Consider the following 12,721-nt stretch of genomic DNA (forward strand, 5'->3'; position numbering starts at 1 on the left):
TTCACAATCCATCCTAGTCCATAAACCATAGAACCATATTTCCACTTCTAAAATCATCAACACGATCAGAATCTCACATTTATACTATGAATAAGTCCGAACAATTTGTAACAAACCATATATGCTATCTCCGGTACAATCACATGATATACCATATAACTCCGCACTTGTAGTGATAACTTCTAAATCACAGCAGCTGTACACAACATCCGCATACCGATAGAAAAACTCTTATCAACTAAAGTCTCATCCCAACACTTTCATATACTGCCAATGATCACTAAGACACACGGTAAGCCATAACCATTTCCCAGATCAACCATTCATGAAGCCACTTCTTCCTTGGCAAATACCACAACAAATTTATGAACTAAAGCTCGATACTATCCTTCCAAATGCTGAAATTGCATCCGTTCGTATTTATTAATGATCCCCAACGATATCCTCTAATCCAACACATTACTCTGGTGACATGACACATCCATACATGCCTAAGCAACAACTTGCAAAATACACGCACTAATACGCAACAGTTCGAACATACTCAAATCATGAAAATAACTCAAATGAAAAAGCTGTACCTCAGGTTCACCAGTACCACCACAACACAAGGCTGAGAACCTGTCTCACATCATAGTAACAGAACACGTGAATCTAACCCGCAAGGTCATACCTCCACATAACTTCACTGTAATGTGCGATCCTATCCAACACTGCTCCACATGAATCACCTTAAGTCACATTGCTCGAAATCGACAACCACGCACAAATCGATTTCTGGAACCAAAGCAAATCATCATACCCACAGTGAAGCAAATAACATACATCACACTAACCTGAAAGGACATAACCGATACACCTTTCATCGAGTAACACCCAATCACTCTTCCCGCTCGACTTCCACCATGAAACCCCAATAGAACCACACCATATGTGCCCATAACCAACAAATCATAACATCTCGCAACACAGAAAGGTAATTCATGGATCTCCCCAGATTACTAATAAGCTCAATAACAATCGAATCAACACATCCCTCAACACTACAATTCAGAGCCAACCAAGGCGGCTCAAATTAGAACACGCATCCACATTGGCCTGCCAACAAACGCCTTATCACAAAAATCCCGGAGCTACTCTTCAACTCCTTTAACTCTGCCGGTGCAATCCGATATGGTGCCCGACATCAAATCAATACCGAAATCAACAACCTTGCCCGACGACATGCTCGGCCACAAGAAACATATCCGAAAAGTCCCTCCCTACCAGAACTAAATCAATGGTAGGAGCCTCTGCACTGAAATCTATCACGAAAAACCCAACTAAGAAAAACAAACCTTCCCAGCCGTCCGTTGGGTCTTCGAAATATAAAACCACTCCACTAGGACATAATCCGTCGAACCTCGCCACTCAATCCGTGACATTTTCCGGCATAGCCAACAACATCGCCTTAGCGCAATAGTCCAGAATGACACCACACAGAGACCAACAATCTGAACCCAATATCACATTCAAAATCTAACATACCAAGCAACAAAAGATCCGCTCGGGTCTCCAAATCCCGATAGTCACTAAACAATGCCGATACACACGACTCACAACCACCACATAGCTTGAATATGAGAACTTCCCGTCTCCAACTCCATATGGTCCATGAATCAACATATCTGGTCCTAATTCTGCCGTCTGAATGCATACCACACCTCAAATACCTAATCATTCCATGAGAGATAATCTAGAATTCCTCTGTGCCACCAAGCAAACTCGAATATCAGCAATCGATCTAACAAGAAAATGCCGCAATACTACCGAAGTATCATCAACTTAATCACATTGCCCTTTCTGAAACATATGCCCTCGTCAAATCACCCCAACTTAGCAATACAATTTCCTTAATCATCCGAAGACCCTTTCTCTAATTATCTGAAGCTCGTTCCTCTAATTGTCTGAAACTGCCCGCCGCCTAAGAGTTGTGACCTTCCTTTTAGAACCGAACCGCAACCTTACACACGCGATTATCAATCCTTCACAGCATACAACATAAGCCATACCATCCTAGGATAACCATGAGAACTTCATATCCCTTCCGAACCACAAACAACTATGCATTCCACTAGCCAAGAACTTCCCATTGATCCCATCTAGAAGAGAACCACTATACATCCCATGCTCCTCACGCCAATAAGAAAAATATACCTCTCTAACTACGGTGGAAACCATCTAGAACTCCCCGAATTCCTTTTGCACAACACTAACTCATCAGGACTGAATCCTCCTAACTCAACCGAGGTACGCATGTCACTAAAACCCAAAAGAATTACCACAAAACACCTGTAGAGACTCGTTACCTCGTAAACACCCAAGGAACTAATCATATCCTTACCATACCGATCTGGCCTACTACCATGCTATCCCATCTATCTGAGTTTCCCTCTGATCTACTGTCATCTTGACACTTCTTCTTGCTACAATGCCACAATTCCTCAACCCAGACTCACCACGCGAGACCCAAGCACAAAACCACACTCTCCAAGACTCATAAGCCGCTGAATACTCTCTCAAATATTCCTAAAAGCACCACATTCAAAATACTTTACTCTGAGAAAACCTCTTGCGAATCTAAATCTGTTACCTTTACCTTCCTGATACTGATACATAGAATCCTATAATTAATATAGAAAATACCACAAGTCTTGACATCTTCCAATGAAAACTCAGTTTCTAACCACATATACAACCTTAAAATTCCCCATTTTACATGTAGAATCTTGAACACATTAGAACTATTCTCGAAAGTCATTCACTCTATTCAAACTGCAATTAGCCTGACCAAACAAAGAGAACCACCCGTGTCTCAATAGCACTCCGACACCGTTGAGTGTAACCTCATCCTAGAACAACCAAGCCACTTCCTACTCTATGCACCGTGCATCCATTACCAACAACTCAAGACATTCCGTGATTCTCATACCCTATGTAGCACAATATAACCTCTGTCAAAATTTTCCTTTACTCGAGCCATCCTAGGCCTCAATTTCCGCAAGCCATAACTGATTCACCATAGCACCTAACCGTGCAATCGCCTAATCAATAGCAGACTCCCCCACTTGGTTCGAATCCATAGATCAAAACACACACAATAACTCATAATGATTATACTCTATTGATGCCATAATACCATAGTGAGATTAAACTCAAATCTTTTATGAGCTTGTGAAAATACAGATCGTCTAGAATTTTAACTCTTCTGCAAATCTCGCACTCCACTCTCGCAACAGTTACACCCACTCCCAATTTAAATTGCAACACATATCTTTCACTTGCAAATGAGATCTTCTAATAGACACATAAGGTTCGCACAACCTCAGAACACTTCGCAGGAGACAACCCACCTACTTTGCCTCTAACTAACATTTCTGTATACCTTCCACCATCATAAACTATATGCAGTCACTTAGTCTTCCTGAGTCTAAACTCAAACAACAACATGAAATTTACTTCACTCACAACTGGGAAACATGAAAAGATCCTTCACATGCCCATAACTCGAGGCTATACCTCGAATCAAGAAGGAATTCAAGCACCTGTAGTTCTTCTATCCTCTAGCAGACCCTTCGCGTCGCCTCCAAATCATATGGATACATCTTATAGTACTAGAATACTCATCACATAGTTATCCAACTGTCACTCCCACTAGTATGGATACTACCGAACATATGAGTTCAAAAACACTAGTTCACACAATCAGCACCTCAGTGCTTAAGCTATAGGCAGAGATCTGGCCTCAAGTTCTCCAGACTGGCCCAACATCAACTCACAGAGATCGCATCTCGCCCCTCGATCAGGGAATCACAAGCCATCGAGGCACAACTGATATTGAGCGCTCATGCACGCATACAAATGTATGGAAGGAATTCAAGAGTTACTTTTCAAGATGAATCAAGGATGCACGATTAGAATTCAAGAATGTGAAGTATTCCTAAAGGTTCTACAACCTCTACAGGATAAATACAGACGTCTCCATACCGATCCGCGAGACTCTACTAAACCTGCTCATGACTCGTGAGACCTATGTAACCTAGGCTCTGATACCAACTTGTCACGACCCTAACCCCGTACCCGGTCGTGATGGCATCTCTCGTGAAGACAAGGCCAGCTAGTCTAACACAATTCATCCTTTTAAGCAGTTAAATGGCATAAGAATAGTTCAAATATGATTTAATAGCACAATTAGCAGAAATAGAGATAACAAAGCGGAATTCCAACCCGACACAGCCCTAACCGGGGTGTCACAAGTCACGAGCATCTACTAAGGTCTCAAATACAACAAAGTCCTGAAATAGGCTAAATACAAACTAATGAATGAAGAGAGAGAAAAGCAGTGTTGCGAACGCTGGCAGCTACCTTGCTAAACTCCGATAACTCTGCCTCCGATCAGCCAAAACCCGCTACCGGGTGTACAAATACCTGAATCTGCATACAAGGTGCAAGGAGTAGAGTGAGTACTCCAACTCAGTGAGTAATTATCATAACTTAAGTCAGAATGGTAAGAAATTACGTAAAGCATATCAGGATGCTGTATAGAAGCAGTTCAAATCCAGTAAGAAAGCAGTGAAGCTGTATAATCTTTTAAAAACATCTTAGCTCAGTTTGAAACTTGTTTGAAAATGACTTTTTCAACAGTTATGCAAATGAATGCGAAATAATTAGTACAGATAAGCACAGAAATTTGCCCCTCGGGCACAAATACACAATTTAAACAGGTAAATGGCAGGCAAATAAGATAAGATAAGCACATAAGGTTCGCCCCTCGGTCACAATGTCATCAAATCCGCCCCTCGTGCAATGTCTCAGAACAGTACCAGCCACTCGGGCTCAATCTCAGAACAATACCAGCCCCTCGGGCTCAATCTAACATCACAATGGGTATCCGCGCTCACTGGGGGTGTATAGACTCCGAGAGGGGCCCCTTACGGCCCAAGCGCAATATCAAGCCATCTCAAGGCATCAAATCTAGGCCCTCGGCCTCATATCAATTCAGTATCTCACTGCTGCGGCGTGTAGCCCGATCCAAAAGTATCCTCACAATACAGGCCCTCGGCCTTACTCAGTCAAAAAATCACATAAGCCACTCAGGCAACAGCAAAACATGATGCTCAACCGAAAATGTTATTTGAAATATCATTTCAAGTGTTAAAGAAAAATAAATTTGGCTGAGTTTTGAAAATAGTGGAAATTAACATGACTGAGTTCAAGTATAAAATCAAAACAGTGAGAAAATATCAACAACAATCCCCAAAGGGTTCAAATAGCTGGCCCTAGGCCCAAATATGGCATTCAGCCCAAATAATGATGATAGTAATTTGTTTTCAGTCAAATACGCGGTAAAATCATCAATCGGTACAGACCAAGTCACAATCCCAATAGTACACGACCCCACGCTCGTCGTCAGCGTGTGCCTCACCTCAATATAGCACTATGATGTGTAATCCGGGATTTCAAACCCTTAGAGCATCATTTACAATCATTACACACCTCGAACAGGCTAAATCTCTAGCTCGCGATGCCTTTGCCCCTCAAATCGGCCTCTATGCGCGTCAAATATATCCAAAATCAGAACGAGAATATCAAAATATGCTAAGGGAACAAAGCCCAAGCGAAAACAATCAATAACGGGCACAAATCCCGAACTTACCAAAACCCAAGCTCCGGGCCCACTTCTCAAAACTCAGAAATTTTCACATCAATAGATTCCTCATCTCCCCACGAGTTCATACATATCAACAACATCAAAATCGGAGTTCAAATGGCCCCTCAAATCCTCCATTAAAGGCCTCTTAAACTCAAGCCCTAATCCTCCATTTTTAGCCCTTTAAACCCATTAATTACAACCTTAATTCATGAAATTCTACCATAGGAATGTGTCTTAAGTCCAAAATCCTTACCTCAACGAAGTCTCTTTGATTCCTCTCTTCAAAATCGCCCAAAGCTCCCAATTCCAAGTGCAAAATGGCTAAACCCTTCAAAAATCGCGAAGGAAGACATATATATATTATGCCCAGACATAACTGCAGCTGCGGTCCAAAATCCGCTTTTGCGGTACCGCATATGCGGTCAACACATCCACTTCTACAGAGTTCATTAAACCGGCCTAAGCCGTATCTACAAACCTTTTCCGCATCTGCGCTTCCGCAAATGCGATCCTTTTAGCCGCTTCTGCGGTCTAGCTCACCTGACCCATTTTCACTTCTGCGATGAAACACCCACATCTGCGGTCCACAAACCGCAGATGCAGAAATACTAGAAGCAGCAAATCTGAAGCTGCAACACAAATTCCAATTTCCCCGCTAACCATCCGAAATCACCCCGAGGCCCCCGGGACCTCAACCAAAAGCACAAACATGACCCAAAATCTTATTCAAACTTGTTCCAATCATCAAAACACCTCAAACGACATCAAATCTACCAAATCACATCGGATTGAAGCCTAAGTTTTCAAAATCTTCCGAAATACGTTTTTGATCAGAAACCCAACCAAACCATGCCTGAATGACCTGAAATTTTACACACACATCCCAAATGACACCACGAAGCTACTTCAACTCTAGGAATTTTATTTTGACCTCTATATCAAAATCTCACCTATCAACTCGAAAACGCCAAAATCTCAATTTCGCCAATTCAAGCTTAAACCTTCCACGGACTTCCAAAATGCATTTTGATCATGCTACTAAGTCCTAAATCACCAAACGGAGCTAACCAAATCATAAAGATTCCAATCTGAGATCATATACAAACAAGTCAAATATTGGCCAACCCTTTCAAATCTCAAGCTTCAAACAGGGAACTGTTCTTCCAAGTTTATTTCGATTATCCTGAAAACCAAAACCAACGATTTACATAAGTCATATTACATTACACGGGGCAAGTCATGCCCGAGAACTAACAAGCGAAATGCAAATTCTCAAAATGACCGATCGGGTCATTACACATCCTTAACTTTTCTTCTTTGCAAACGCGGTCCTCTCTTCGCATTTGCGATGCACAAAAATCTAGGCAGTCAGAATATATCCCAAAATCGAGGGTTTCACCATTTTCATCATATTTTGACTTCTAGAGCTCGGTTCTTGGAGATTTTTGGTGAGGTTTTCACGTAATTCGATTGGGTAAGTGTTTTCAACTATAATTAAATATATTTCATGAATTTGTCTTTATTTTTATCATTTAAATTGTGTTTGGGGTTGGGGAAGGAGTGAGGTTTTGAAGAAAAATTCTAAAACGAAAAATCGTGATTTGAGAGACCAAATGGTATCGAAATTTGATAAAATTTGTATGGTTGAACTCGTATCAGAATGGGTATTCAGTTTTTGTAAAATTTGTTGGGTTCCGAAGTGCGGGCTCGGGGTCGACTTTTGGACCGATTTTTAGAATTTGATCAAGATTGGAACTTTATGATCCGAAATGGTCTCTTATGTGTTTTATTTGTACTTTGAAGTTAATTTGGTTATATTTGAGCCGTTCGGAGGTCTTTTCACCCGAGAAGTGCATCTTAGAGTATCGGTTTGTCGTCTTTGAGGACGTATCTTGCCTAACCTTGTGTGGGGGCTTCCCATTAGGAATTGAATCTTCTATGCTAATTGTAGTCCGTGCATGTGAGGTGACGAGTGTGTGCTCGGACTTATTTATGGGAAATATGCTCTAGGGATCTTAGGTCCTTATGTTTAATATGTGAAGAACATTCCGTTATGATTGAGTTTAATAATTGCTTAAAATGCCTCCATATGCTCCATATGATGTGCTAGCTTCCCTCGAATTCCTACGTGTTGCCTTGACCCTTAATTGCCTTAATTGAAGTGATCGCTTTCCTTATTGTTTTGATACTTCTTGATTGTGATTTCCCCTATGACTTCGTACGAATAGTTTACATGTCCAATAGTCGTGATTACCAGTGTAGTTATCACATGCTTGTTATGTCTTGTCGTTTAGTTAAAGTTTCATTGTGAAGTTATTTATCTGTATAAGTTTGGTTATAGCTGATTCCTTTGCGTGGACATATTTAATCCTTGTTGTTGGTTCCCTTGTCGGGATGTGTTTACTCTTGTTGTTGACTCCCTTGCCGAGATATGGTTGCATCCTTATTGTTCCCTTGCCAGGATTATTCTGTGATTACTGTTGATTGGTGTATTAAATGGATCAGGTTGGACACCGCAACAATATTAAATGGATCGGGTTGCACGCCATAACAATATTAAATGGATCGGGTTGCACGCTGTAATATCATTATATGATTTGGATCGGGTTGCACGCCGCAACATCATTATATAATTTGGATCTGGTTGCACGCCGCAACAGTAATATATGATTTGGACCGAGTTGCATGCCGCAACAGTAATATATTCTTTGGATTGGGTTGCACGCCGCAACAGTAATATATTCTTTGGATTGGGTTGCACGCCGCAACAAGATTATATGTTTTGGATCGGGTTGCACGCCGCAACAGTAATATATTATTAGGATCGGGTTGCACGCCGCAACAAGAAAGAAGAAAAGTGAATATTGATTCTTATGGTGAGAACGAGAGTAAAAGCACGAAGGGTGATGCTGTGCACTTTCTGCTACTATGTATTTGTTGTTATCAATTCAAATGTTTAAACTGTTTAATTCCTTTATTGTTGTGATCCATTGTGTTAGAACCCATAATATTTTTAATACATCACCGTATTTATATATATTTATTATACATTCCAATACTTCAAGCTTCAATAATTGTTACATCCTTAATTCAATTAGTTTGTCAAATATATCCCCTTAAACTGTCTGAGGTTGTATTTTAAAAAGGAATTTCTACTAAGTTTTAAGTTATCAACTCCCCTGTTAAAGGTAATAATTCTTTCGATGTTGTATTTTAAATTAAAAGGGGGTACATTCTTTACTCAAAGGATTTCCAAAGAAACTACTTCATCTTTTCTCGCTGGCTTTTCCTAATTAGCTTAGAAATTGCAATTTTACTTATATTAGGTAAATGGGACTTCTTAGACATATTGAGTGTATTGTACGGATGTTATGTATTGTATAGTATGAGGATTTTATTGTTAAAAGTGAAAAGGGAAATGAAATATGGGGGCACAAGGTGCCGTGTGTGCTGAAGGTTCGAAAGTAAAGATTATGATATGAGGAATCGAGGGTTGAGACGGTCGGGATTGTGTACTAGGCATGATGTGATTGATTTAGTTGGCATTGCTTTCTTTATTTGGATACATTCTTACTTGTCTCTGTTCGTGTTATGTTAGTGTTGATTTACTTGGTTATCCGATTCAGTTGGTTATCTGATTTACTTGGTTATCTAATTTACTTGATTATCAGATTTCCTTGTTTATCGTTCGTTACTACCCGTGTTCTCCCTTATTGTTCCTACTGTTTGTTTTTTGATTTCTCTCCGCTGTTGGTATTACCTCGTTAACTATATCTCGATATTTTATTATCATATCCTGTTCATTTCATTTGACCAGTAGGTGTCTTGACTGTTCCTCGTCACTACCCCACCGAGGTTAGTCTTGATACTTACTGGCACCGCAGTGGTGTGCTTATACTACACTTCTGTACATTTTTGTGTACAGATCCAGGAATTGATCGATAGTAGTTGTGCGGGACGTCACAGTGTAGACTCACGGTAACCTGCTGCTGCGTTTGTAGGTCTTGGAGTCACCTTCGTTTGTATTTACGTTTCATTGATTCCTTCTCGTTCTGGATCAGTGTTGTATTTACTTTGTATAATTACTCTTAGAAAGGCTTATGACTTGTACCACCGGTTTTGGAAATTTTGATTTATTCAGAGTTGGTTAATTTAATAGGTATATACATATATAAGTATGTCCCAAGGTTTACTATTTTTATCTTGATTTTTATAGATTTTTAAATCTATTTATTGCCTTATTTTATCAAGAAAACCCAATAATTATCCCCAAAATTATCATTTTAGGTAATTCACTTATTGGATTCTCATATTTATATTAAAATATAGCTGACATAATTTTTGCATATTTTTACAAATTTGTTTAGTATTTTTAAAGCTAAACTGCGTATAATTGCGATATTAGCCTATTTTAAGATTTAATTATTTTCATAATTATAAAATTGACTCCAGTATTTTTAATTTGATAATTACATATTATTAATCATTTTAATACCTTTAATTTAATTCTAGAAATTATTTTACTATTTTTTATAAAATTAATAAGGGAAAAATGGCTATTTAAATGTTAGCCCCGTTTATTTCAATTTTAGCCTTATTTGAACCTCCAGTTGAACCCAATGTTAAACCCAATTACCTTGACCCAATCCCTATTTGAACGGACCCAAACCCAACCCTGCTAAACCGTCCCACGTACTCAATTAATCCAGGTCGTTGATTAAAATGATCAACGGCCACCAAATACCCTTTCCTTTTTTAATCCCGACCTACCCCCTAACCCTAACCATTTCACAACCCTAGACGCCTCTGAAATCCTGTACTCTCTCAAACTCTCTCGAGTCTTCTCAGAACCCTAGTTGCCTTTCACCGCTCCCACCCTGAAAGCCATCGGAATCCATGGCTTCCAGGGCTATAGGAGTCTTATACCTACCTCATGTTACTCTTACACGCCTGATCTCTGAAGATTCAAGGCTTGGCCTCGAAGGTTTGCACCCAGACCTCTGCTGATTCAAGGTTCCAGAGTCATTGTCGGCCTTGCTCCGGCGTACTATGGTGTTTTGAGCCTGGTTCAAACCTCTCCGACTCAGATCGGTGACCTTTTCAAATCCTTTCTCATTTTAGGGTTTTTCTGAAACCCTAACCCTTTGAGGTTTTCTCCGATCTCTTTAAATCCGTTGTGTATCTGTCTCTCTTTGAGTTTTCAAGCGATCTCCCTAACTTTTCTTTCAAAAATTACTTTTCAATGTCTTTCTTTTACGATTTAGGGTTTTCTGAAAATGCTTAAGTGTTTCTCTGACTTTCTTTTCCTTTTATTTTGTGTATTTGCCTCTACTATGTTCTATGTTTTCCTTCTACCATGTATGTTCTTCTACTGTGCTTTCTATGTTCCGTTCTTGTATGTTCTTCTATTATGCTTTCTATACTATGCTCTTGTATGCTTTTCTACTATGTCCTGCTATTTTCTTCTACTATGTTCTGGTATATTTCACCTACTGTATTCTTATATCGTGTTCTTAAGTGTTCTTACTATTTTTCTTCTATTGAACTTTGTTTCTTTTAAAAGGATCTTCTTAAGCATGCTTTCTTCTACTGTTCTTATCAGTCTCTTCTCATCATGTTTCGAATTAGTTTCTTTACTCTGTTTACCTTGAACCCCTCTACTATATTTACATGCTATTCATGAGTTTTGTTGCTGGAAGAAGTATGTTAGAAGTTTCAGTTCTTTTCTGAAACCTCTAAACATATTTCGATTTGACTACTTGTCTCCTCATCTCTGCACTTGATTCAAGGCGGAAACCCTAGAATTTGGGGGTTCTGCCGAGGTTTGATTGAACTAGGGTTTTATTTTATAACCCTTAACTCTTTCAGACTAACTTTGAGTCTCTGAACTGATTTTGGACACCTTTGTTTTCATACAATGTTGAACTTTTTGCTAAACTCTTCTACACTGGATTTTTTCTACTGATTTATACGACAGTCTTTTTTTCATGCCCACATGCTCCTTATATATGATGAATTTTCCTCTAAATGGTTTTCAAATTTGCAATAAGTGCAAACTTTCTTTTTAATATGGCTCGATTGATTTCTTTCCATTATTTTGTTGATTCTCCCTATTACTCGGCCTAAGTTAAAACCCTTCTTCACCTTTTATGACTCAGTTCATTCATGCAAAATCGCGAACTCTTTTGATTTACTGTTTGTTAATTGATTTGCTTACCTTATTTGCACAAATCGTGTATTTCAAAATCTTGTCCTTAAATAACTTTTTATGTATTTGCCCCTGATTGCATGTTTTGCACAAAGTGCTTACTCAATTTCTTTCCTTAAATGTTTTTCACCCGTTTGAATCTGAATCCCTTAATTAAGGGAAGCCTTATGTAATTGATTGACAATCAGTTCCTTAACTGTTTTTCTTGCCTTATTTCTGCATGATTTTTGACACTATAAAAGGCACAACCCTCTTCACACACTACCACATCAGAATCTTTCTAAAACTCATACTCTCTCTTAATAATATTCTCCTTTTGACTGCACTGTGGCCTATTTTACAAGACTTACTGCTTTCCTTTACTTGTTTCCCTGAAAACTAGTATGTCTTGATTTAATTCTTAGCACCACAACAATGTGTTAATTACTGCTTTTGTATCCATGTTCATCTGCTATTTCTGTATATCTCAGCACTTAAATTAGCATGCTGATTTCCTTATGTGTGTTTTGTTATGAACCCCCATTCCTCTATCACCCCTACATGTTTTCAGCGGTGACTTAAGGCATGGCAATGTAAGTTGTTGTCCATGAATTAAGTTTGAACCACTGGGGTCTTGACCTCTAAGCAAATAGGCCAGAGGGTGTGTCAGCATCTTCCATTGCTGGGTATGCCCTTCAGCCCGCTTTTCTGTTGCCTCTTGCAACTTACCATTACCCTATACCCTTATGTGTAATGATGTGAGGTGCTTACCTTTTCTCTTTTCCCCTTTTAGAATCCTACTTCTGCACTTGCACTCTCTATTAGTCCCTAAGTTCTGCCCC

General features: G+C 39.3%; 1 protein-coding gene across 2 annotated transcripts in view; it reads right to left on the reverse strand.

Moving 5' to 3' along the window:
• Positions 1-4,222: 4,222 nt before the first annotated feature.
• Positions 4,223-12,721, reverse strand: part of LOC142164590 (uncharacterized) — a 30,303-nt gene continuing 21,804 nt past the window's right edge. Inside the window, exon 2 of one of the 2 annotated variants that reach the window (XM_075222543.1) lies at positions 4,223-4,473. In XM_075222543.1, the coding sequence (XP_075078644.1) occupies positions 4,449-4,473 (25 nt within the window). In that variant the 3' untranslated portion in view covers positions 4,223-4,448. The remainder of the gene's footprint in view (positions 4,474-12,721) is intronic. The other variant, XR_012695340.1, reaches the window with a different exon arrangement.

Source organism: Nicotiana tabacum, chromosome 10 (genome assembly GCF_000715075.1).
Source record: "Nicotiana tabacum cultivar K326 chromosome 10, ASM71507v2, whole genome shotgun sequence".
In the NCBI taxonomy this organism is placed as follows: domain Eukaryota; kingdom Viridiplantae; phylum Streptophyta; class Magnoliopsida; order Solanales; family Solanaceae; genus Nicotiana; species Nicotiana tabacum.